The following is a 27,215-nucleotide window of genomic DNA, read 5'->3' on the forward strand; positions in this document are numbered from 1 at the left end:
TTGGTTCATAAGCCCATTTGGGTCGTTTTTGGGGGTGTGGTAAACCCCTATACTGCGATCTGATTTTGTATCCCAGATTCGTAATCTACTCCCGAATACCATTCGTAAGACCCCTATATTGACATAAACGTCCAATATGTTTGTTTGGGAAGTTTTGGGGTTGGGGCGGTCCAAGGGTACTTGGACTCAAATTTTAATACCATATTTGTTTTATACTCTCCAATTCTCCAATACCTTTCATTTGATACCCATATTGTCCCGATCGGTCTACTTTTGATTTTGGGTGGTGGTTTTGACATAAGGGGGAGGCTCCAGGGCCTCACGAAGTCAAGTCGTGAGATCGGTTTATGTTGGAGCTACTTCAGTTTATAAACCGATTTGAAACGTACTTAGCATGGTTGATGGAAGTCGTAACGGAACACTATGTGCAAAATTTCAGCCAAATCGGGCCAACATTGCGACTTCCAGGGGCTCAATAAGTCAAAATAGGAGATCGATTTATATGGGAACTATATCAGGTTATAGACCGATTTGGACTGTACTTGGCACAGTTGTTGAAAGTCATATTAGAACACAATGTGCAAGATATCAGCCAAATCGGACAAAAATTGCGGCTTCCAGGGGTTCAAGAAGTCAAATCAGAAGATGGGTTTATAAGGGAGCTAAATCCAAATCTGAACCGATATGGCCCATTTGCAATGCCCAACGACCTACAAAAATTGCAAGCGGCTAGCTTTACGCCTTCGACTGCTATCGTGATTTCGACAGACGGACGGACGGACATGGCTAGAGCGACTAAGAATATATATACTTTATGGGGTCCTAGATCAATATTTCGAGGTGTTACAAACGGAATGCCTAGATTAGTATACCCCCATCCTATGGTGGTGGGTATTCCAGATCAACCTACACAATCTGGGAACATTTCAAGGTAATTGGTTCAGCCGTTTTTGAGTCTATACGGAACAAACAAACAGAAATTTTTATATATAAGGAAGATATTTTATTGGAATTTAGTCTTTAGAGACATTATGAAATAAACATTGCTTCTGAAAAACATTTTGGGAAAAGAGTCGCACTTTATAATCCAAAACATTTTTAGAATTTATTTTTTACCAAAATTAACCATAAATATTTTCTTAATTTCCCCTTGAATTGTGCTTGTGATATATATTTATCACCGTAACTCATTTAAGTGTTTGTTTAATAATAGTCTCAAAACCCACAATGTTATCAGCTGGGTAATCCCCTGTAATGGTATGTCAATCCTTCAAAAATTGGAAAATATAACATGAAACTCCCATCCAAAGTTATAAATAAACAAAAGCATGAAGCTCAATGAAGCCTCAAGTGATATGCAAACAAGTTAAAAATAAAAGGAAACACATACAACGAGCTCGAGCCCACAAAACCAGCAATCTACGACCATACAGACAACCATTCAGAGGCAAGTGTGTGTAAGTATGCTACAGCACAATGATAGCAAGCCCTTCAAAGTATGCAACAATTTGTATGGCATAATCAATGCCAATGCCCTGGCGCAGACCGCCACTCCTAGGCAAACAAGCGCAACGCTAACCAATGCATGCTTCAATGAATGAATGAAACTATTATCTATTAAATATTTTATGGCTAACTTGTTAGGTGTGACGGCGTGAGTGGAAAAGGGAAAGGGAGTGTGGTTGTGCTGATAACTGACAAAGAGTGTAAATGATAGAATTTAATACCTTGCCACAATGAAAGGAGAACATACAACAAATAAACGAATATCCCTTAACTCAAGAATTAAGTCAAGTTTTAGTTGTTAGCCCTTTTTTTTTTTGACTATGCGGATGTGTTTGTTGTTTTCGTGTCATCAACCTTAAAAGTCCACATTAAATGTGATAATGTTTTATGCAAACAAACATACACTCACACTTGGCATTTTCTACCCCTACTACGCAAATTCCAGGATTTATTTAAGCAATGAGTGGGGTAAAATACCATGCTTAAGGTAGGGGTTAAATTATAGGCGCCCATTAAACTAAATAATTGTAATAGCTTAGCGTGTCTATCAGGACTTTTTTCTATGGTGTTACCCCCTTTCCTGCTCTTATATTAGTGGACACATATCTTGTATGTTGTGTTGTAATCAAAAAATGCCTTAACATTTTGGTATTCTAATGCTAATAATAGAGCATGATTATTTAGTTTCCATTAACTTGGCTTACCTACTGCAGAGAAAATTGAAAAATTTTTGCGGCATACTTTCAGGCTAAAGCTATTGCCTGCAAAGTATGGTATACCACGGGTTGTTGAGGTAAAAAACGGGCAACTATTTTCTAAACACAATGACCCTTATCATGCGGTTCTTATTAAAGGTGACTAAACTCTTTTCGTTGGTGGATAATACAAAGGTTGTTCAATGTTGGGATAATTTTTGTGTGTTTTATGGCTTTTTTTATTGGTATAAAACTTTTTGCAGATTTTTTGTTCTTTTAGAAAAGACAACTTGTGTGAAATTTTTAAATTGGAGTGGAGTTAGAAACACAAGTTGATAATAGATTTTTAGAATTTCAGTAAATTTTATTGAGCTACAAAATTTAAATAGAATTTTTGTAAATAGTTTGGAAATTTTTGTTTTTTTTTTAACTGTTATATTTCCTACAAACAGAGAAGCTACACAGTGCCGTTGTTGTGAAAAGAATTGATGAATTTTTGAATGTGAACATCAGTTCTAACTTTCAACATTTATTCAGACATCGTCAAACACGATTCACTTAGCACTTAAAACGTGTTAATTTGTTACTTTTTTCTTATTGAAATATATTTAAATTTTTCCATTGCGTGAAAATATTGCCTATGGCATGATGATGACGTCATCATTATGTGATACAACTTTAGTATGAAATAATTAAAATGTTGTATAAGCATGTACACGGCAGTGTACAATGTGACCTACAACAACAACAACAACAATACGAAAACTACATATATCATACATCTGATTCCAATCTCATTGGATATGCCGTCATCTCGTATGGCTTAGAATGGCATCCATTTCTCATAACAATGAAACAAATGAGCAACTAAATTGAAAAAAAAAAAAAAATACACACAATCCCAAGCCAACACAAGCGTGCCATGTGAGTAGTAGTAGAGATTGCATACGGTTCACAGCTGATGAGCTGACTGAATGTCGCAGAAATTATTCCCATTAATTTCATGCAACTGTATATGAGTAGCGTAGCTAGAAAAATGCCATTGCACACATACAATGGCATTAAATAGTAGTGTAATGAGCGCAGACCCTTGCAAGCAAACAGACACACACACACGAAATATACACACGTGTGAGCTCACCTAAACATTAAAACACTCGATGGCATTGAATTGTAGGACCAGTTGTATGTATTCAAGGGACTTTGTATTGTATCCTTTGGAAAAGCAGCGACAATGGCTGGCAACCTTACGTATGGCAAAAACAAGCGCAACAATCTAAATAACTAGGAATTTGTACAGAGCCAGATAGTGGAAAATATGTTACGAGGGCAGGGTGTTAGGAAATTAAGGCAAAGTTTTTTAAAATCTTAAATATAACAAGTAAATGCGTGCTAAGTTCGGCTGGGCCAAATCTTGGGACCCCTTCACCATGGATTCTACAAAAAATGTATGCAAAATAAAGTAAGTTGAAGGGCATAGTTTTATTCTACATACCAAACTTTTGTCAAACCAATAAAATTTAAAGCTTCTAGGAACAGAACAAAGATGATAGAGGGACCGCTTTATATGGAAGCTTAAGCGGGTTAAAGACTGATTTGGACAGTGTTTGGTTGGTGGAAGTCGTAACAGAACACCGCATTCAAAATATCAGCCAAATCGGACAAAAATTGCGGCTTGTAAGGCCATAAGAAGTTAAGTTTGGAGATCGGTTTATATGGGGGCTACATCAGATTATAGACCGATTTGGACCGTCCTAAGCAGAGTCGTTACAAGTCATAACAGAACACTACTTGCAAAATTTCAGCTAAATCGAGCAAAAATTTGCGGCTTGTAAGGGCTCAAGAAGGTTTTAAACCGATTTGGACCGCACACCGCACAATTATTGGAAGTCATAACAGAACACTACATGCACAATTTTCAGCACGTCGAGCAAAAACTGCGAATTTTAAGGGCTCAAGAAGTCAAATCCTAATCAAATCAGAATTCCGCATGCAAAATTTCAGCAAAATCAGACAAAAATTGCGGCTTCCAGGGGCTCAAGAAGTCAAATCGGGAGATCGGTTTATATGGGAGCTATATCAGGTATTGACCGATTTGAACCATACTAAGCACAAGTATTGGAAGTCATATGAGAACACTACAGGCAAAATTGCAGCAAAATTAGACAAAAATTGCGGCTTTCCGGGGCTCAAGAAGTCAAATTGGGAGATCGGTTTATATGGGAGCTATATCAGGTTATAGACCGATTTGGACCGTACTGGGCACATTTATTGGAAATCATAAGGGAACACTACAGGCAAAATTTTGAGCCAAATCGGATAAAAATGGCGGCTTCCAGGGGCTCAAGAAGTCAAATTGGGAGATCGGTTTATATGGGAGCTATATCAGGTTATAAACCGATTTGGACCGTACTAGGCACATTTATTGGAAGTCATAACACAACGCAACATTCAAAATTTCATCCATATAGGGCAAAGTTTTCGGCTTTTAAGGGCTCAAGAAGTCAAATAGGGATAACGGTTTATATGGGAGCTATATCTAAACCTGAACCGGTATAGCCCATTGCAATCCCCAACCATCTACATCGATATAAAGTATCTGTGAAGAATTTCGATTCGGAGGCCACCGTAGCGCAGAGGTTAGCATGTCCGCCTATGACGCTGAACGCCTGGGTTCGAATCCTGGCGAGACCATCAGAAAAAATTTTCAGCGGTGGTTCTCCCATGTGAGGTATTATGCCATGTAAAACTTCTCTCCAAAGGGGGTCGCACTGCGGCACGACGTTCGGACTCGACTATAAAAGGAGGCCCCCTATCATTGAGCTTAAACTTGAATAGGACTGCACTCATTAATATGTGAGAAGTTTGCTCCTGTTCCTTAGTGGAAAGTTCATGGGCAAAAATTTTATGCAAAATTTCAAGCGGATTTCGACAGACGGACGGACATGGCTAGATCGACTTAGAGCGTCGAGGTGATCAAGAATATTACTTTATGAGGTCTTAGACGAATATTTCGAGGTGTTACAAACGGAACACTAGATTAGTATACCCCCATCCTAGGGTGGTGGGTTTAAAAATCAATTTTGTTTGTGTGTTGGTTTGTTTATTTGTTCGTTCCTCAAAGATTCAAAAACGGCTGAACATATTTTATTGAAATTTTCACAGACGGTGCATAATGATCCCGTGGTGAAAATAGGGTACTACATTTTTTGATATCTGAAGGGGGGGGGGGGGGCGGACCCTCCCCCTGACCCTAATTTTCAGAAACGCCCGATCTTGGAGATGGGTGGTGCGATTAAAGCAAAATTTTGTGTGTTCTTTTATTGTAACCTAAAAACAAAAATTTGGTATCCAAATTGCGGATAGGGTACCTAAGGGGGCCGCCCCACCCACGAAACCTACCAATTATATATAGACCAATCACGACAATATGGGACTCAAATGAAAGGTATTTCAGATTAGAAAACTTATCTGACATCCAATTGTCGGTCCAAGTGTTTGGGGGACCACCCCAACCCCAAAACACATCTAAATCGGGCATATTTACCGACCATGGCAATATGGGGCTCAAATAAGAGGTATTTTAGGGTAGAATACGAATCTGATATCCAAATGTGGGCCCAAGTTTCTGGGGGCCCACTCCTTCCCCAAAAGGTATTTCAATGGAAAATATGAATCTGATATCCAGATGTGTGACCAAGTGTTTGGGGGGCCGCCCTTCCCCAAAAACATCGCCCAAAGAGGACAAATGTACGACCATAGCAATATGGGGCACAAATGAAAGGTCTTTGGGAGTAAAACACGAATTTAATATCAATATTCGGGAAAAAGTGTCTATGGGGCCACCCCACCCCCATAACACCACTCAAATAGAAAGTATTTGCTGACCATTGCAATATGGGGCTCAAATAAGAGGTATTTTAGAGTAGAACACGAATCTGATATATAATTTCAGGGCCAACTCGAGCTGCCGCCCCATCCCCTAAACCGGTCATGTTTCCGACTATTGAAATATGGAGCTCAAATGAAAGGTATTTGGGAGTAGACTATGATACCAACTTTCGGCACCAACTGTCTAGGGCGTGTCCCACAACCATAACAACCCCCAAATAGAACGTATTTGCTCACCAAGACAATTTGGGTCTTCAAGACAGTGGAGCTCGATATTGATAGTTTTTAGGGCCTATACCCCAAACCGGACATATTTGTTGATTTTTGCAATAAGGGGTATTAAAAACAGTTTGATATCCAATTTCGAGGCCAATGGCAATATGGGATAAATGGTATCCAGATATATGAGAATAGAGGACTATGCTGATATATTTTCAGGGCTAAATTTTTGGGGGAACACCCCTCTCCCCAAAACACCCTGAAATCGGGCATATTTACCAACCATTTCAATGTGGGGCTCAAATGAAAGGTATTGGGGGGAAGAGTAGGAAATTGATACCCACTTTCGAGACCAATCTTCTAGGGGTCAACCCCTTTCATAAAATACCTCACAAACAGCAATTATTTACTAAGCATCGCAATATGGGGCCAAAATAAAGGTATTTGGGAGTAGAATACGAAAATCCAATTGCGGGACCATGTATTTGGGGCACCGTCCCTTAACCAAAGGGTAAAAATGTACCGACTATGCCAATATTTGTATTTGTATTTTTTTAGAAATTCTTGTTGAAAATTATTTTACACGTTTTGCGCCACATCTATTCGTTTTTAAAAAAAATCGTACAATCGGATATTGACCGACTGCAGACCTTAGGGTTCTCTGTTTCTATCACAAGTACAAAAACAAAAAACCTTATTTTAAAAGTTAGACAGAAAATGTGTCGCTGTCAATAGCTTTGTCTGGGTGATTGAATGAAATATTACTTCCATGGAATCTACACTGTAATGGTGGCCTAGTAGTAACCCTTGAAATTAAATCCTACCAATTACTGACGATTGGTGGCCTTTGGAATTCCTGCAACATTTTTCGTGATTTTTAAAACATACTCTAGCTCGAGATCATATTCAATGCTTTTTATTCAAAGAATAGCTTAGCAAAGAACTTTTAAAAATTAGCCATATCTTAGACGCCTTTTATAAACTTTCCCAAACCTTTTGTGCCGTCCTACTTACCATTTTTTTTTAACAAACACCCCTCTTAACAATGCCCTAACATCCGCAGACATCTTTGCTATTTCAACATATTTGAAATGAAAATTTTCTAAAACATGGCATTCTTTCCGGTTCCCACTCTCATGAGTACAAACAGAGCACGTAAAATCCTCATGCATTAGCGTTTCCGTTTTCTGCTAACAAAACAAAAACAGGAAAAAAATCAAGCAACAAAAACCAAAAGGCATAAAAGGTGTGACAGCTGAATGAGAAGGGTGGGGGTATAGGGCGGTAGGGTGACAAAATGAAAAACCTCGCTCTTGAATATGGGCAACACGTTGCAGACCTTATAAATTTAGACATCTCGTTGGAGAGCGTTGAAAAAGGAAATAGCGCCAACAACAACAACAATAAATTTCACAAGCATTATTTTCAAATAAGAATTGCTACACATAGTTGGGCAAGTGAGTGATGATGGCAATGTAATGGTAAACTGCTGATGTAGGTTCCCCAAGTCTCTCTCTACTAGCCAGCACACATAAAAGCTAGGGCATACATTTGCCTTTCGTTTATATGTCCTTGTTGCACGTAGTACAATAAGAACAACAAAAATAAAGGTTATGTTCTTCCTGTAATCGAGGTAATTAAGAGGAAAAATATAAATTTAGTCCTGACAACAAAAAAGCAAAAAAAAAATTGGCAGCGAAGGCAACACAAAACTGCAAAAAAATGACGAAATCTAGACTTCGCAAACATATGGGTAAAGAGCTTCTAACAGCAATTATTAAGAAAATATGTGCATGCAGAACTTAAGAAACAAAAAAAAAACTTTATAGCCTACACCAAAAAAGGGGTAATGTAAAAGTTTATAGCACAAAATCTAAATTTAACAATATGATGGCCCAACCAGGGAATGAAATTAAAATCTAATTTAACACCTCGGCTGAGTAACAATTTTTCAATTAACTCACATTTGCCACAATCCCACACGAAGCTCCACACGCCACAGAAGTTGCAAAGCCTTTGCGAGAGAGGATTTTTCACAAAATTTAGCCCAAAAGTCTTGACTCACTACGGCTTTTGCTTAAAAGCCAATGTCACTCAGTGGAAAATTAAATTTTGTGTCCAAAACATTCTCCGCATTGCCAAGTCAAATATCTCTACCGCTTTATAATTACGTTTAAGAAATTTCTTTAAAGTTAAAATTCTTCGTCTAAGAGTAGGGGCAATAAAGAAAGTATGTCTGCCTGCTTGCCTGCCATAGAAAAATGTTAAGCAACGATTTGAGTGACATTTATGAATTTCCATGAAAATATCATAAATTTTCGCCATAATGGAATTCTTTCGAAAATTACCCCCTTTTTTCAATGAGACCAGAAATGTTTGTCGGTCTTCTTAAAATGTCATTTCGAACATGGGAAATCGTTGTGTTAACTGTGTGTGTGGGTGGGTGTGTGTATGTCCAGGGCTCTCAAGAATTGTTAAGCAGTTCCCTTTGAAACAGAATTATAAAATTTTAAAGAATTACTTTGAATGTACATTCGTACTTTGTGGTTTCAAATGCAAATTTAAAGAATTGAAATGCTTTCCCAAAAGAACCACACAATTCCAAGAAATCAACCACAAAAAGGGATATTTTAAACGCTGGCAAGTCATACCGAAAGGAATTCAAGTCGAAATATTTATGGCGAAAAAGTTAAACAGGAAAAAGAAATAGTAGGAAAAACACGAGAAAAGTAAGGAAAATGCGAAACTGTAAACTAAAAAATAGAAAAAAGAAATTATTGTTCTCCGAATATATAGCTGAACGCGTTCTAATCCTGGCGAGAACATCGAACGAAGCGGTGCTTATCCCCTCTTAATGTTGGTCACATTTGCGAAGTACAATGCCATGCAGGGTCATTTAAAAATTTTTCCCCAAAGAGGTGACGCCGTTCGGACTCGGCTATAAAAAAAGGTTCCCTATCAGTGAGTTTAAACTTGAATCGGAATTTGCCCCTTCTCGATGCCTGGCGCTAATGTTCTCCCTAAGGGTAATGTTCTCATTTGAGGAGGGATGGCAACTCAGACAATTTGACTCAAATATGGGTATCAAATTCGTGCAGCACTTCCAAATCTCTTTAATTTCAGCCCCGTATTCCCATGGCCGGTAAATATGAACCGTTTGGAGGGTGTTTTGGGGCTGGTGCGGCCACCGGCACTTTGCACTGAAAATAGATATCAAATTCGTTCTTTATTCCCAACCGAAATGAAGTTCAGTTTAGGGGGTGGCTTAGGATGTATCCCAAAACACTTGGCTTCAAAATTGGATATCAAATTCGTTTTCTACTCTCAAATACCTTTCATTTGAGTCCCATATTGTCATAATGGGTCAAAAAACCCATTTGACGTATGTTTAGGAGGAAAAGTGCCACATTGACTTGAACGCAAATTTTGATGTCATTTCGTAATCCACTCCCAAATACCTTTCATTTGAATCCTATATTGATATGAACTTCGAATATATCTGTTTAGAGAAGTTTTGAGGTTGGGGGTGCGCTGTTTAGGGGAGTTTTGGGGTTGGGTCGGCCCGATGGGTACCTAGACTCAAATTTTAATACCATATTTATATTCTTCTCTCCAATACCTTTCATTTGATATCTATATTGTCCCGATCGGTCCGCTTCTGATTTTGGCTTGTGTTTTTGACATACGGGGGAGGGTCCGTCCCCATTCCGATACCGAAAAATTATATAGCCTATGTTTCCATCCACACCAACCTACACAATATGCGAAAATTTCGAGAAAATCGGTTCTGCCGTTTTTCAGTCTATAGGAACAAACAAACCGAGTCTCATATAACCGTGATTGGCCAATGTGCCCATTTTGGACGTTTTTGAGGGGGTGGGGTGACCCCCTATACGTAGACATTAATTTGTAAACCAAATTCGTTATCTACTCCCACACACTTTTCATTTGATACCCATATTGTCCTTACCGGTCCACTTTTGATTTTGGGTGGTGTTTTTGGGGTAACGGTGGAGGGTGCGCCCCCTTCCGTTATCAATAAATTATAAAGCCTATTCCTACTTCCAGCTCATATACGTAACCTATTCCCTAATACCTTTCATTTGAGTCCCATATTATAAATGCAAATTGCAAATTTTGCCCATGAACTTTCCACTAAGGAACAGGGACAAACTTTTCACATATCAATGAGTGCAGTCCGTTTCAGGTTTAGGCTCAATGATAAGGGGCCTCCTTTTTATAGCCGAGTCCGAAAGGCGTGGCGCAGTGCGACACCTCTTTGGAGATAAGTTTTACATGGTATAGTACCTCACAAATGTTGCCAGCATTAGGAGGGGAAAACCACCGCTGAAAATTTTTTCTGATGGTCTCGGCAGGATTCGAACTCAGGCGTTCAGCGTCATAGGCGGACATGCAAACCTTTGCGCTACGGTGGCCTCCCATATTATCATGATTGTCAAATAAACATATTTTAAGGGGTTTTGGGGCTGGGGCGGCCGGCCCCCCAGGTACTTGGACCTAACTTTTATTATGAAATTCGCACTCTACTCTTGAATACCTTTCATTTGAATCCCATATTGTCCCGATCGGTCCACTTTTATTTTTGTGTATTGGGGCGGCTGCCCTAGACATTCCACCTTTATATAAGTATACCAAATTTCTGTTTTTGAGTTATTGTAAACAAACTAAATTTCGCGTAAATCAACCAACTCATCTCCGAGATCTGGCGTTTTTAAAAATAGGGTAAGGGGAGGGTCCGGCCATTAAAGTTTGGATGTTAGATCTACTTCATTCTCTTGATTGTGGTGGTGGATATCCCTTCGCCCCGTAAGTGGATATCCGATTCATACTCAACTCGCAAAAAACACATTTGAGCTACATATTGCTGTAGTCGGTATATATGTTTGGTTCAGGGGGAGTTTATGAAATGAGTCGTCCCTAAAACACTTGGCCGTAAAACAGATATCAGATTTGATGGCATTTTTGCCATAATCCACAAATATATCCAGTTTGAGGTGCTTGTAGACTTGGGCGGCCACACATGCACTTAGCCCTGAAAAAATATCACGTCTTATTGAAGCGTATTAGGTGGGTGCGCCGGTTTCAGACTCTGTCCCAAATGTGAACATCAGATTCGTGGTTAACTCTCAAAGACCTTTCATTTTATACCCATTTTGTGATATTGGACATTTATGTCCGTTTTGAGGGTTTATTGGATTGGAGAGGCCCCGTAGAGACCTTGGACCAAATTCTTATAACAGATGTGTACTCAACTTCCAAACACCCGCGGAGGATTTTTGGGGAGTGACGAGGTCCTTCAGACACCCCTAGACAGTTGATCTCGAATGTTGATATTAGATTCGTGGACTACTCTCAAATAGCTTTCATTTGAGCCCCATATTTTCATAGTCGGCAAAAATTACTGATTTGGGAGCTGTTATAAGGGATGGGGTGGCCATTCAGTGACTTGGCCCTGAAAATAATATCAGATTCGTGTTCTATTCTAAAATACGTCTTATTTGAGTCCCACATTGCAATGATCTGCAAAAACTTTCTATATGGGTGGTAGTATGGAGGTGGGGTGACTCCATTGACACGTTTTCCCGAATAATGATATCAGATTAGTGCTTTACTCCCATAGACCTAACATTTGAGCCCCATATTGCTATGGCCGTAAATTTTTCCTTTTTTGGGAGATGTTTTTGGGGAAGGGGTGGACCTCCAGTAGCTTGGTCCCACATTTGGATATCAGATTCGTGCTTTACTCGCAAATACCTTTCATTTAAGTCCCATATTGTCATGGTTGGTAAATATGCCTGATTTTGGAGAGTTTTGGCGGTTGGGATGGTCCCCCAAACACTTGGTCCGACAATTGGATATCAGATACGTTTTCTAATCTTAATTACCTTTCATTTGAGTCATGATTGGTCTATGTATACATTTAGTAGATTTTGAGAGTGGGAGGGGCCCCTTGGTACCCCGTCTGAAATTTTGATACCAAATTTTTGTTTTTAGTTTACTATGAGAGAGCACATAAAATTTCGCTTAAATCGTACCACCCATCTCCGAGATCTGGCGTTTCTGAAAATTAAGGTAAGGGGGAGAGTCCACCCCCCTTCAAATATATTTTCACCACGGGGTCATTATGCACCATCTGTGAAAATGTCAAGAAAATTGATTTCGCCGTTTTTGAGTCTATAAGGAACACACATACAAACAAACAAACTGATTTTTTATATACAAGATTGTACTCTACTTTTAAATATCTTTCATTTGATACCCATATTGCCCAAAGCGGTAAAAGTGTCCTGTTTAGTGGTGTTTTTGGGGGGTGGGGGACCCCCCGACACTAAGGATGACATTTTTATGACAAGTTCGTACTCTACTCTTAAACACCTTTTCTTTGATACCCATATTGTCCCAGCCGGTAAACACGTCCGTTCGGGTGGGGCGTCCCCCCCAGTTTTATACCAATTTCGTGTTTTTGAGGTACCATGTAGCTCAAAACTCTACCGTCTGTAAACATTTCATGAACATCGGTTCAGCCTTCTTTGAGTCTATACGGAACAGACAAACAAACTAACAAAGAAGCAAACAAAGGACAACATTTTACATTTCATAATATTGGGTTGCCCAAAAAGTAATTGCGGATTTTTTAAAAGAAAGTAAATGCATTTTTAATAAAGCTTAGAATGAACTTTAATCAAATATACTTTTTTTACACTTTTTTCTAAAGCAAGCTAAAAGTAACAGCTGATAACTGACAGAAGAAAGAATGCAATTACAGAGTCACAAGCTGTGAAAAAAATTGTCAACGCCGACTATATGAAAAATCCGCAATTAAAAAATCCGCATCTTATCTTCCAAATGTTTTTACCATAATAACTGACTAACCGAATATCTCTGTTAATTTCTTTACTTTCAGGTAAGCTATCCCATTTTCAATTACTTTTGGACAAAGTAGAATTGCTGTTTACACATTATTATCATTAAATCGCCTAATGAGTGAGTATAGCTCTTAAAGTAAGTGCCTGCCCAACATCCTTCCTAAAGCAATCGAAGTAATTGAAGCATGTAATTAATGGCTAATAATGTGATGTTAAAGACGATGGGCTTGGAACAGACAATTGCACTTTTGCAAAAGTATACGCCAGAGCTGTAGCTTCCGAGTTTGATGAAAATTAATGACTATTGGTGACAAGTAGGCAATTCATTTAAAGTGGTAACGTCTTGAAACCGCTCATATGTACATGCTAAACATTCACAACATACTACATGGGTAGTTAGCAGTGGCCAGTCAAGCTTTAGTTGGTAGTAGTTGTTTGTCTACTTCTTTATGCTTTGCAGCAAATTGCCTTTGTAAGCCAAGTCATTTGTCATTCCATGCTGGGAGGGCTTTCCGAAACTAAAGCACCCACTTTTTTCAGTTTTTTTTTGAAGCTCAAATCGAAATGTGATTTTTTGGGATTTTTGTTCTCCTTATTTCCCCCTCATTTCATTTTTCTTTATCACACAAAGTATTTTGTCGATAATCATTATGACTTTTTTTTTTAGCCAGCAAGCAAGTCAGAAAAGAAAAACACATACACACACACACACTCACCCATACACACAAAGTAATTTATTTGACTGATGATGTCAAAACATATTTCATGGCAAATATATCTTCATTTTCATCGATAACGAGCAATGCCACCACCTCAACACTGCTACATACAAAACCACCATGATAGCAAGAACAGCATCAAGCATCCTTTGTCACCGACAGCGCCAAAGTATTTTGCCATATTCAAGATTTTTTTCGCTTTTATTTTTTTTTTTTTGCTATTCAACAATGACAAATTTTCCACAAATAGGAGAATGAAGCTAGCTCTTCGCAATCCAAATGACAAGCATTCGACTTCAAAATGGACATTTTAAAAATGTCAAAAATAATTCAAAAAATTTCTTAGAAAAATAAATGTAGATTACAAAACCAAAAAGGATCCCACATGTTCCTTATTCCTTATACTCGTACTCATATAAAATGATGATAACTCATTCTAGGATAATGTAAAATATAAATTCAAATTGTCTCCCACATAAGAAAAAAATGAGTTTCATTCTTCATGGGTAAGGATATCGAACCTTTGGAATCCCTTTCACTTGATAATTGATAGGAATTATTAAGGCTTAATTTGATTTGCTACCAACCCAAATCACATGCCATTTTTTAACTTTTGATTTAAAATCCCAATTCTAAATAAAAAGTTTGTCAATAAAAAGCCTTCAATGACAATTGGTTTTAAGACTGACCTCCCCACAAAAACCTCATTCACCTAGAATCCCTTTCATACAAAACTGTCTTCTTTTGGCAACTTTAATGTCTTCCCATTATATGGCTAGGTTAAAAAGTCAACAATATTTGTTCTCTACTTCTGCTGGGATTCTCATTTCGAATAGGCCTGAATCTTCAATACTTTTATTACTTTGGGGAATAGTAGAAATGATTACTTGGCAAAATGAAAATAGGGTCCACAAAAAAGTTTTACCTTCCTACAAAGCAAAAGAACCAAAAAAAAAGAAAGAATAACATTCAAAAGGACATTTGCGCAAGGTTATATGTCTAGGTGTGTGTCTGATTGTGTATTCAGGCACAAATGGCCATTCCCTTTTCTAGGTTTTTCATATCTCCCAAGCACTGATTTTGATGATTTTGTCACAAATATTGGAAATGAGTTGGAAAAATGTGTTTTTATTTGCATTTTGGGGGCGAATTCGCATTAGAGCAACCAACACTAAGGCATGGAAAAAGCAATAATTTTCTTTAAGCACCTGCTTCAGGGGCTAACAAAAGATTTAAACCTTAATGAAAAGAACAAAAAACGTAATGTTACTAAATATAAAGAAAAGTTTCTAAAAATTAAGAAAAATTTTACTTAAAATAAGGAAAATTTTATTAAAAATAAGGGTAATATTAACTATTAAGTTAAAAAATTCTCAATTTTCTTAAAAAAAAAATGTTGGCCAAATTTTTTACAGAAATAAAATTTTGACAAAATGTACTATAGAAATAAAATTTTGACAAAAGCATTTTTAGGAAAAAAAATTGATAACAATTTAAAAATAAAATAAAATTTTTACACAATTTTCTACATAAAAGAGAATAAAATTTTGTTAAAATTTAAACATAAAAAAAATGAAAGAATTTAGCATAAAAAAAGTAAGAGCGTGCTAAGTTGGGCCGGGCTGAATCTTATATACCCTCCACCATGGATCGCATTTGTCGAGTTCTATGCGCAGTATCTCTTTTTAGGCAAACAAAGAATTTTGAATAAGAACTGTTGTGATATTGGAGTTATATAAAATTATAGTCCGATTCGGACCATAAATCAATGGTGAACATTGTAAAAGCCATTGTGTGATATTTCAGTTCATTCGGATAATAATTGCGCCTTGTGGGGGCTCAAAAAGCAAAAGAGGGAGATCGGTTTATATCGGAGCAATATCAAGATATTGAACGATTCAAACCATATTAGACACGTTGTAGCCGTTGCACAAAATTTCTCCCAAATCGAATGAAAATTGCGCCCTCTAGAGGCTCAATAAGTCAAAATTTCAGATCGGTTTATATGGCAGCTTAACAAGTTATGTACCGATTTGCGCCATACCTAGAACAGTTATTGAAAGTCAAAACAAAACACTTCATGCAAAATTTCAGCCAAATCGGATAAGAATTGCCCGCTCTAGGGCCTTAAGAAGTCAAGATCCAAGATCGGTTTATACAACAGCTATACCAGATTATAAACCGATTTGTATCATACTTAACACAGTTGTTGGAAGTGACACCAAAACACTACGTGCAAAATTTCAGCCAAATAGAATAAGAATTGCGCCCTCCAAAGGCCCAAGAAGTCAAGACCCCAGATCGGTTTATATGACAGCTATGGACCGATTGGAACCATACTTAGCACAGTTGTTGGAAGTCATGACGAAACACGTCGTGCAAAATTTCAGCCAAATCGGATAGGAATTGCGCCCTTAAGGCCCAAGAAGTAAGACCCCAAATCGGTTTATATGAAAGCTATATCAGGTTATGCATCGATTTCACGCGTACTTAGCACAGTTGTTGGAAATTATTGCAAAACATCTCATGCAAAATTTCAGCCAAATCGGATAAGAATTGCGTCCTCTAGTTGCTCAAGAAGTCAAGACCCCAGTTCGGTTTATATGACAGCTATATCAGATTGTGGATCGTTTTGAACCATATTTTGCACAGTTGTTAAAAGTCATAACGAAACATGTCGTGAAAAATTTTAGCGAAATCGGATGGGATTTGTGCCCTCTAAAGGCTCAAGAAGTCAAGACCCCAGATCGGTTTATATGACAGCTATATCAGGTTATGGACCGATCTCAGCTATACTTGGCACAGTTGTTGGAAGTCATAACGAAATACCCCATGCAAAATTTTAGCCAAATCGGATAAAAATTGCGATTTGGGAGATCGGTTTATATGGGAGCAATATCAGGTTATAGACCGATTTGGACGGTACTTGGCACATTCAGCCATATCTGCAAAAATTGCGGCTTGCAAGGGCTCAAGAAGTCAAATTCGGAGGTCGGTTCATCTGGGGCCTATATCTGATTATAGACCGATTCGGACCGTTCTAAGCTATGTTGTTGCAGGTCATAACAGAACACCGAATGTAAAATTTAAGCCAAATCGGACAAAAATTGCGGCTTATAAGGGCTTAAAAAGTCAAATTGGGAGATCGGTTTATATGGGACTCATATCAGGTTATACACGGATTTGGACCCTAATTGGCACAGTTGTTGGAAGTCTTAACGGAACACTACGTGTAAATTTTTAGCCCAATGGGACAAAAGTTGCGGTTTGTAAGGGCTCAAGAAGTGAAATCGGCAGATCGGTTTATATGGGAGCTATATCAGGTTATAGACCGATTCGCACCGTGCTTGACACAGTTGTTGGAAGTCTGAACAGAAGACTATGTGCAAATAGAATAAAAATAGAATAAAAATTGCGCCTTGTAAGGGCTCAAGAAGTCAAATTGGGAGATCGGATTATATGGGAGCTATATCAGGTTATAGACCGATTTAGTCCGTGTTTGGCATAGTTGTTGGAAGTCATAAAAGAACACTACATGCAAAATTTTAGCCAAATCGGACAAAAATTGCGGCTTGTAAGGACTTAAGAAGTCAAATCGGAAGATCGGTTTATATGGGAGTTATATCTAAATCTGTACCGATATCGCCCATTAGCAATCCCCAACGACCTACATCAGTATCAAGTATCTCTACAAAATTTCAAGCGGATAGCTTTACTCGTTCGATCTCTATCGTGATTTCGACAGATGGACGGACGAACATGGCTAGATCGACTCAGAACGTCGAGACGATCGAGAATATATATATTTTATGGGGTCTTAGACGAATATTGCGAGGTATTACAAACGGAATGACTAGATTAGTATAACCCCATCTTATGGTGGTGGGTATAAAAAGTTTTTATTGGGCAAAGGAAATGTTGCTAAAATTTACTTTTTATACTCTTTAGAAAAAATTTTCTATAGAAATAAAATGTTGATAAAAAATTTTGACAAAAATGTATCTTAAAAATTAAGTTTTGACACAAATTTGTATAAAAAAAAAATTTTTAAATTTTCTTTTAAAATAATTTTTTTCAAAAATTTTCTTTAGAAATAATTTTTTTTAAAAATTTTCTTTAGAAATAATTTTTTTTTTTTTTCATTTTCTTTAGAAATAATATTTTTTCTCAATTTTCTTTAGAATAAAAATATGGACGAAATTCTCTTAAAATTTTGTCTATTTTATTTGCAAGTAATATTTCTCAATTTGATGTCTCTATGAATGTGTAATTCGCTAGTAATTGTTCTTTGATGTGTGTAGAGAAGTGAGTGTTGTGTATTTGCGTGTGTATTTGTTTAATGATTGAGTGTTTATAACACTCCAGCTGGGCCAATGAATACTTCGTAAGTGCATATTAATGACAAATCATGTCCACGGTAATGATACTCCCAAGGCAAACTTCAACTCATGATGATTGTACTACTCGTATTTCTTTGATTGGTTAATGCCATCGAACAGCCAACAGGCCTATGTCCAGCCTATGGACCATAAAAACTTGGCAAATGCTACTCCATACACCCATATGCCCTTGGTGGGATTAATAAATGACAAGGGAAACTAAATTACCAGTTAGGTCAAACTTCTGGGAAAAGAAACTCACACCCTGCATACTACCCTTCCACCCTGCCTGCCTCCTGAGAGATTAGGCAATGTTTAGTGGCTTAGTCAGAGAAAAAATTGGAACGTTGGTGTTTATGAGCATAGGGAACAGAAGCTAATGCAAAAAAAAAAATAAACAAAAGTAATTAAGCCACAACAACACATTGAAATCACTTAATACATATGGGAAATTATATGTTTTAGTTTTTATATGGTCTACTATTTTTCTTTATACTATCCCAACTCTTGGCCTACCCCTGCCTAGATTTTACTCAGCTCGTTGTTGGCTTTGACAAGCAACACAAGCTTGCCATACGGATATCCTTGGGGGATACGAGAGTAATAAAATATGAAAAAAAAAAGAAAATTTGTTTATTTCTCATTTAATATTCAATTTTATTATGCAACCAAACAAGTTATGACACAAAAGGTTAGAGTGGCATTGAAACGAGAGATGAAAAAAATTGAAATGGGGAAAACACAAAAAAGCTACAACAGCAGAAAGAAATTTTCTGCACAACAATTAAATTCACAAAAACAAATGAAATTAATAAATATTATATAAAATATTTTTAAAAATTCTTATTTCATTTTATACTCATATAAAAGATAACAAAAATCATTTAAATGGTATATAACGCCTTACGACTATCATAGAAAAGCGATTTCAAGAGTATGAAATTGTAAGAACTTTCTTTGGTTTACGAAATTGTATTTCATGGCATGCATGATGGGTTTCATCATTGCTGGTCTTTATATGACTTTATTTCCATTTTGTCAGTTATGTCAGAGAAGCCCTAGGTGGCTGTGCATGTGGGGAAATCCCAGGATTTGCAGTATTATCAGATCATTTCGCAATCAAAACAAAGGATACACCCGAGATCCATGAAATGCCAAATGAGAAGGCACCTTAATGCTAATTTTGTATTCGTATCATCATTTCAATTATTTCCAAATCTTGTTGTGATTATTGGTATTGCCTTCGATTTGATGCGATTGGTTTCCCTTTGATTTGATTGGAACTCATATCAAGCATCATTGGCAACGTTTATCCGCAAAAGGCATTGCCTGGGCAAACATCTAATGATTGTGTGTTATTAGCCTTTGATGTAACTTCCTCTCTCTCACTCTCACTCTCACCCTCTCTCTCTCTCTCTGGCTCTCTTTGTCTCCCCCGACCCCCCATTGTGTTTGTTTAGACATTAGCCTAGCCAGTCATTCATTCGCTGACTGTCTACTAAGCACAGTGGGAGCGGAAAATGGAAGATGCTGCTGCTGCTGCTTCAGTTACATACCACAATAACCACGACGGCTGTCATTAGTGTCGGTTCAAAGTCCTTGAGGTTTACCGATTACATCAACAGATACGTATCTAGGCAAGCAAACACACACTCTCTCATACACACAAATCATATTCCTCTTATCTTCTTCTCTAATACAACATAAACCCACACACGCAAATATCTACAGACTCATGGCATTCATTGTATGTATAGTGGGCGTGTTTGTAGTGTTCTTCAGCATGTGTTTCTTTGGCCTTTTCTCCTTGAACATTTAGTGGCTTTTTGTACGACTGAATGCCCTAGGCAGTTGGGGGCTATTTTAACCCCGGACAATAATGAGTTGAAGGATTACTAACGACTCTCATTATATCATTGTCATCTGCACTAATGTTGAATTGTGACTTTTCATTATGGAAATTGTTCTAATTTGCAAATGAGCTCCAGGCCTGACTGCATCCCCACATATATGGTCAGGAAGCTATGCAAATTGAAGCATTTAGGACGAATTAGGTGTTAGCAGCATTACTTCTAGAAGAAAGCAGTGACCAATAGTTTAAGAAGGCAAGGATATAACCTTGCAATTTTCGTATGTCCGTACTGTATAAAGAATAAAATCGGATAAACAAAGAAAATGTTGAATATCGAATTTAATTTTAAAAACATTGTTGTCCAGAATTTTCAATATCGAATGTATCAGTGGTGAGACAGGCAGTTTGAAAAATATACCATGGTTTATAAACCCTCCTACTTCCCGTAACAATTCCCTATTCGACGATAAAGAGACTCGTAAGGGAAGACATCGACTCAGCTAACGGGTAACAAGATCCTCAGACTTTACTATTGAGACTGGGATGATACTATGATCAACCCAGGGGATAAGTCGCACAGTGTGAGAGAACAAAAAAAAAGGAGTAAAAAACAAGCGTGCTAAGTTCGACCAAGCCGAATCTCATATACCCACCATCATGGATCGCATTTGTCGAGTTCTTAGCGCGGTATCTCTTTTTAGGCAAACAAAGAATAATGGACAAGAATTGCTATGCTTTTGAAGATATATCAAGTTAGTCCGACTCGGACCATAAGTAAAGTCATTGGGTAATATTTCAGTCCATTTGGATAAGAATTGCACCTTGCAGGGGCTTAAGAAGCATAATCGGGACATCGGTTTATATGGGAGCAGTATCAGGTTATAGATCGATTAATACCATATTGGATACATATGTTGAAGGTCTTGGTAACAGCCGTTGTACTCAATTTCAGCAAAATCGAATGAGAATAGCGCCCTCTAATGGCTTAAGAAGTCAAGATCCCAGATCGGTTTATATGGCAGCTATATCAGATTATGACCCAATTTGAACCATATTTATCAAAGTTGTTGGAAGTCATAACAAAAAACTTCATGCAAAGTTTCAGCCAAATAGGATAAGAATTGCGCCCTCTAGTGGCTCAAGAAGTCAAGACCCAAGATCGGTTTATATGGCAACTATACCAGGTTGTAAACTGATTTGAACCATGCTTAGTAAAGATGTTGGAAGTCATAACAAAAAACTTCACTCAAAATTTCAGCCAAATCGGAAGAGAATTGCGCCCTCTAGTGGCTTAAGAAGTCAAGACCCAAGATGCAGTTTATATGGCAGCTATATCAGGTTATCAACCGACTTTAACCATGCTTAGCAAAGATTTTGGAAGTCATAACAAAATACTTCATTAAAAATTTCAGCCAAATTGGATAAGAATTGCGCCCTCTAGTGGCTCAAGAAATCAATATCCAAGATGGGTTTATATGGCAACTATACCAGGTTATGAACAGATTTGAACCATACTTAGCACAATTGTTGGAAGTGCTACCAAAACACCAACTGCAAAATTTCAGCCAACTCGGATAAGAATTGCGCCCTCTAGATGCTCAAGAAGTCAAGACCCATGATCGATATGGCATCTATATCATGTTATGGACTGATATGGCCCATTTACACTTCCAACCGACCTACACTAATAAGAAGTATTCGTGCAAAATTTCAAGCGCCTAGCTTTGGAGGCCACCGTTACGCAGAGGTTAGCATGTCCGCCTATGACGCTGAACGCCTGGGTTCGAATCCTTGCGAGACCATAATAAAAAATTTGCCATGTTAAACTTCTCTCCAAAGAGATGTCGCACTGGGACACGCCGGCTATGAAAAGGAGGCCCCTTATCATTGAGCTTAAAACTTAAATCGGACTGCACTCATTGATATGTGAGAAGTTTGCACCTTTTTCCTAGAGGAATGTTCATGGGCAAATTTTGCATAACTTGCCCCTGAAAATAGATTTAAGATTCGTGGGCTATTGTGAAATAACTTTTATTTGTGCCCCATGTTGTGAAGGTCTGTAAATAAATCCAGTTGTGAGTGGATGAACCTTGACAGACACTTGGCCCTGGATATCATACTCATGACCCCCATATTGCCATGGTCGGTAAATACATCCGATACCAGATTCATTTACTACTCTCAAATGCCATTAATTTGAGTCCCATATTGGCGTGATTGGTCTATATATTCATTTGACGGGCTTAAGAGGTGGAGCGGCCCCTTCGTACACTTGAGCCAAAATTTTAATACCAATTTTTTGTTTTTATGTTACAAAAAACATGGTCACAAAGAGGGGGCTGTGAGCATTCTAAAACTAGGTGGCCTAATCTAGACTTGAAGAGGTCTACTACTTTGCTGTCACTGGCTAGAACAGACGTCTCAGTCATTGTGTCCGTCATGACGGGTCACTGTCTAATCGGACAGCATGCTGACAGACTGAAGGTTGCTAGCAACGACTTTTGCAGAAGCTGTGAGGATATCGAAGAAGAAGAGACTATGTTGTTGTTGTAGCCACTTTTTTATTTGGAGGTGGCGATCCTCATCAAGCTACTGTAGATGAGCAATCTCATTCTGGTCCAAAGGACCGATCGCCTCGGGAACATGGTGGCCATTGGTTATTGAAAGACGCCAATGACTCGCCTTGTCATATCGAGCATCATAGGCACTCAGCATTTGTGGAAGAGCCGGTGCCGCCCGGCCTCTTACTGAGACGCTCAATTCCGCTGATTGAGATTGAGAGGGTTGGAGTCACCCAGGCTCTAGGCTTCAAAGCAAAGGAAGCTAAACAAAAAAATTTTATTTTTCGCCGTTTTTCTCCATAAACTGCACTTTAGTCTCCTTCGCATATAAGCACTTTTGAATACGAAAAGCTATCTGAAAGTCAGTCACTTGGAAATATCCAAAGTCGATTGGCCGCAACAAATAATAGGGTGGAAAACAGCTGCAGATTTCGCTACATTAGGTGAGGTAAGAGTGGCAGTCCTTTACAGACTCACTTAGAGAGTATTAAGACCGTTGTGGCACCACAGTAGCAATAGACCAAGGCCTCTGGTGGGAATCAAACCCACGACTTCCGCTTTGGCAATCCGGGCGCCTTATGCTACCTTAACAAAAAAAAAAGGCAAGTGGCTGGTACCAGCATAAAGGTACAACTGGCTTATACCAGCTATATCAAACAAGTGGCTGGTACCAGCCAAATCAGAAAATTTACTTCAATAAACCAAATGTATCAGCATGTCAACTGTTTGAAGCCTCAACACTCTAGATTCATGAAAATTTTAAGAAGACGAAATATTTGTAGACATTGAATTTTCCTTAATTTTGTCACTTATATCAAACTTTGGTTAAAAAATATGCTCAAACTGCTTTCAATCACCAGCAGTACCATAAGGCTTCACTTTTTTTTTACTGATAAACCCATCATGAATGAATTCTCTACGATATGAAAGAATAAAATACATCCGCACAGCTTGGGCAACACATCCTGGTTGTGTTGCCCAATAGCTCAGATTAATTCTTAAGCCTCCCCAAGCAAAAAAAAAAAAAAAATAGCTGCAGCAATACATCCCAGAAATGTATCCAGCCACGTTTACCACGAAACGCTTTTAAATAAAAACCACAATTCTGGAAGCTGCAAGCTGAAAAAAATGGAGCGGAAGCAAAATTCTGTATTGTAGCAGTAGTAGTCGAAGGCATCATGAGTCAGTCGGTGACCAGAAGCAACATGTAGTCATCTGGCATTGATGGGAAGTGTTCAAGCCATAACCCTGGCCTGGCCTCCTCCCTCTGTACCATTTTGACAAAAAATAAAGAAAACCCTATTGAGCTTGTTGAAGTGCTTTTAATTGTTTTTGGCATTCGCTGTTGTTTTTTTTTTTCCTTTGCCATTTTTCCCCATGTTGCTGGATACTCTATTCTTTTTCTTCTTCTTCTTGAATTCGGTTTTTGTTCATATAAATTGTTTATTGCCTTGAGCTGTCACTAGCCATGGAAGCATGACTGGCTGGCTGGCTATACCAACCCAACCAAGTTGGCATCGCCGGGGAAACATTCACAAAAACCGCTTAAAAAAATCATAAAAAAAAAGTTGACAGATGCTTAGTCCTTAGGCACGCTTCTTTGTTGTAGGCTTTAGTGTCAAAAGCATTTCATAGTTCCTATGTAAATTGGATCACGTTATAGGAAAATGGCTAACAACTGCACAGAGACTTTGGTGAATTAAATCCATGGCGCTGTTAACAACACATTCGTCCGTAGGCTAAGCTAAACACCGAAAAACAATGGCTAACAGAATGTGCCCCTTCAAAGCCATGAAGAGTGATTTCGAAAATGTTGGCGTCATACTAAATTCATGACCTGTTGGGGAAATTTGGTTATTTGGCAGTAATTCGTTGATATGTATTACCTTTTAAAAATAAAAATCAAGCCTAAAAGTATGCTAAGCTAAAATATTGAGATAAAAGAAAAAACTAAACACCCTTATTTATTGCCTACATAAGGGGGCAATGAATTCAATTCCATATTTTTTGTATGTACGTTTGCAAGGTCTCACTTCTTCTTGCGGCTGGCTATTTATTAGAAATGTTCTTTATTTTCTTCTGTGCTTGCTTTTGTGTCTGTAGTACTTGGTCCATTTTCCTTCATCATGCTCATTTGGGGTTAATGCTTTTGGCATACAGCTTTGTTGTCATTTTATTGGGAAATGTTGTCGTTTCAACGCTAAAACGCCATTTTAGGCTACATTTTTACATTGTGGTTTGCTTAGTGGTCCCATGAGTAAGTATTTGTGTGTCAGTGTGGTGGCCAAATGAATGGCATATATTTTATTAATATTTATAGTGCTAATGAAATAAGCCATCTACCATCATCAAACTCACACCGAAACCCCTGCGATAAACTCCTTCGACGCATTTATTCCAACATTCATTAGCGCTTCGGGGCCCACTGATACACACATTAGTTGTTTTTACTATGCCTGGTTAATGGTTATTGAAGAAGCTACTGAATATTTTATTAAAGCCTTCCCCTTAGCCCTATTAGACGATCGGTAGGTCGTTCACCACTCCACATTGGAATCCCTATCATGAAAGAAAAAAAAAATAACGTGGTCCTTTGTTGCTGCAGTTATTTATAATTTTCCTTTTTCTTTGATGTTTTCTTTCTTTTTTCTATCTCTCTCTTTCTTCTTAAACTATGGGACAGTGGCTACCAATATGGATACCAGTGGATGTAGGTATTTTCCCTTAGCTGGTTGTTATTTAATCTAATTGATTATTTTTATTAATTATTTATATCAGTTCATGCAAAATTGCAAAGTTGTGCTTTTTTGTTTTCTTTCTGGATCAAGACACAAGTATTTGTCATAAGGATTGTGGAAGCCATTGTTGCTGACTCATCCTAAAAGTATGCTATAATAACAAAGACCTATCCATTAGGCTGGAAATACAGACAGAAAAACATGTCTATCTTCAAGGATGATAGTTTCGATATACACAAAAAAAAAGTACAAAAGGGAAACTGGGAAAATATTGATTTCCCTGTCATTGCAATTATGAGGTATTCCACCAAAGGGCTTTTTCAATAAAACAACTTATAATAAAAATGTATCACATACAAGGGAAACATATCTCATACATAATCAGAAAATTATATCATACTTAGACCTAGGGTGATCAGTATGGTTTTTGAAAACCGTGTTTTCGGTTTTTTGGGCTAAATATACCAATCGGTTTCTTTGAAAGCGCTATTTCGGGTTTTTGATCAGTTTATTGTCAAAAGTAACCGATTTCTTACTTATTGTCCAATTCTAACCATATTTTGCGTTAAATACTACTTTTATTGCGGAAAACTTTTTATAAAAATTTATCGAAATAGAAAATTTAATTCAAATGGGTCATTCTAACAACTTTCTCTAAATTTTGCCTTAAAAAAATGTATCGATCTCTTGAAAAAATTTGTTTAAGAAAAATTTCATCAAAATGTTTTCTTAAAAATTAAAAAAAAATATTTTAAAGTAAATTTGATTTAAATTTAGCTTTAAGATCGACTATTGACTTCATCTAAAGGTTTGATTATAAAATGTTTAAAGGTTTTAGTTATACAAAAACAAACCGGGTTGACCGGTATTTTCAAAATCTCAAAACTTAAACCGGCTCATTTTTCGAATAGTTCGAAAACCGGTTTTATATAAAGGCGGTCAATTCATCAATACTTAGACCTTGACCACTTAGGCACTTAGGTGGGGGCAGAATACCAGACATGAACCAACTTAGGGACGTGGCATGGAAAACAATTAAGGATTTTGTTAACAGCACAGAATTCCTTACTTAGAATTTCTTTTTCGAGCAAGCCGATTACTGGCTTAAGTGTCTGTCTATAGTGGCATGGGGCAAATTAATATCTGCACCCTCTTTTCAAGCTAACCTAACATAGACCTAGGCAAGAATATTCTGCAACTTGCAATAGGTAGTTATTTAAGGAAAATAAAATGTAAGTCACTAAAGGACAGTTTCTATAGTGTTAGCCACTAAGCAATTGGTAGTCTGCGTCTGTTTCCAGTGGAGCGGCAGGTTTAGAGTCCAGGAGTAGGCTTAGAATATACTCCAGAGACCCAACAGCTGCAGTGGTGGTATCAGTCTGCTACTGAGACCCCGACTGGTGGAGCGGCTGCGCCAGGCTCTACTAGTCGACTCACGACTGGCCAACAAGGACTTTTGACGAAGATACCCGGTTCGATTCTTGAGGACAAGGCCTATTTTATCTTTGCATGTGCATAATTTGCCTAAGCCATCGACCTTCTCTGGCAAGCCAATACTCTTTTTGAGGGCTTTTAATAATAAAAGGCGCATTGCTCTCAGTTTTATTAAGACGCTTAGTGAATGCTTCTAAAACTCTCACCCATATATATACTCGGTACTGATATCGAAGGGTCAAACACATCTCCCTATGCCAAATTTCAACAAAATCCGGTAAAAATCGAAAGAGCGGTCTATATAGGGGCCATATCAAGATATAGTCCGATAACT

General features: G+C 37.8%; 1 protein-coding gene across 10 annotated transcripts in view; it reads left to right on the forward strand.

Annotated features, from left to right (window-relative positions):
* Positions 1-27,215, forward strand: part of LOC106096281 (protein kinase C, brain isozyme) — a 189,763-nt gene that overhangs the window by 62,192 nt on the left and 100,356 nt on the right. For 7 of the 10 annotated variants that reach the window (XM_059370406.1, XM_059370410.1, XM_059370409.1 and 4 more), the window contains one exon: positions 25,393-25,419. The exons of the other annotated variants lie outside the window; for them this stretch is intronic. In XM_059370406.1, coding sequence (XP_059226389.1) covers positions 25,393-25,419 — 27 coding nt within the window. The remainder of the gene's footprint in view (positions 1-25,392; positions 25,420-27,215) is intronic. 10 annotated transcript variants of the gene reach the window in all.

This window comes from Stomoxys calcitrans, chromosome 5 (genome assembly GCF_963082655.1).
Source record: "Stomoxys calcitrans chromosome 5, idStoCalc2.1, whole genome shotgun sequence".
In the NCBI taxonomy this organism is placed as follows: domain Eukaryota; kingdom Metazoa; phylum Arthropoda; class Insecta; order Diptera; family Muscidae; genus Stomoxys; species Stomoxys calcitrans.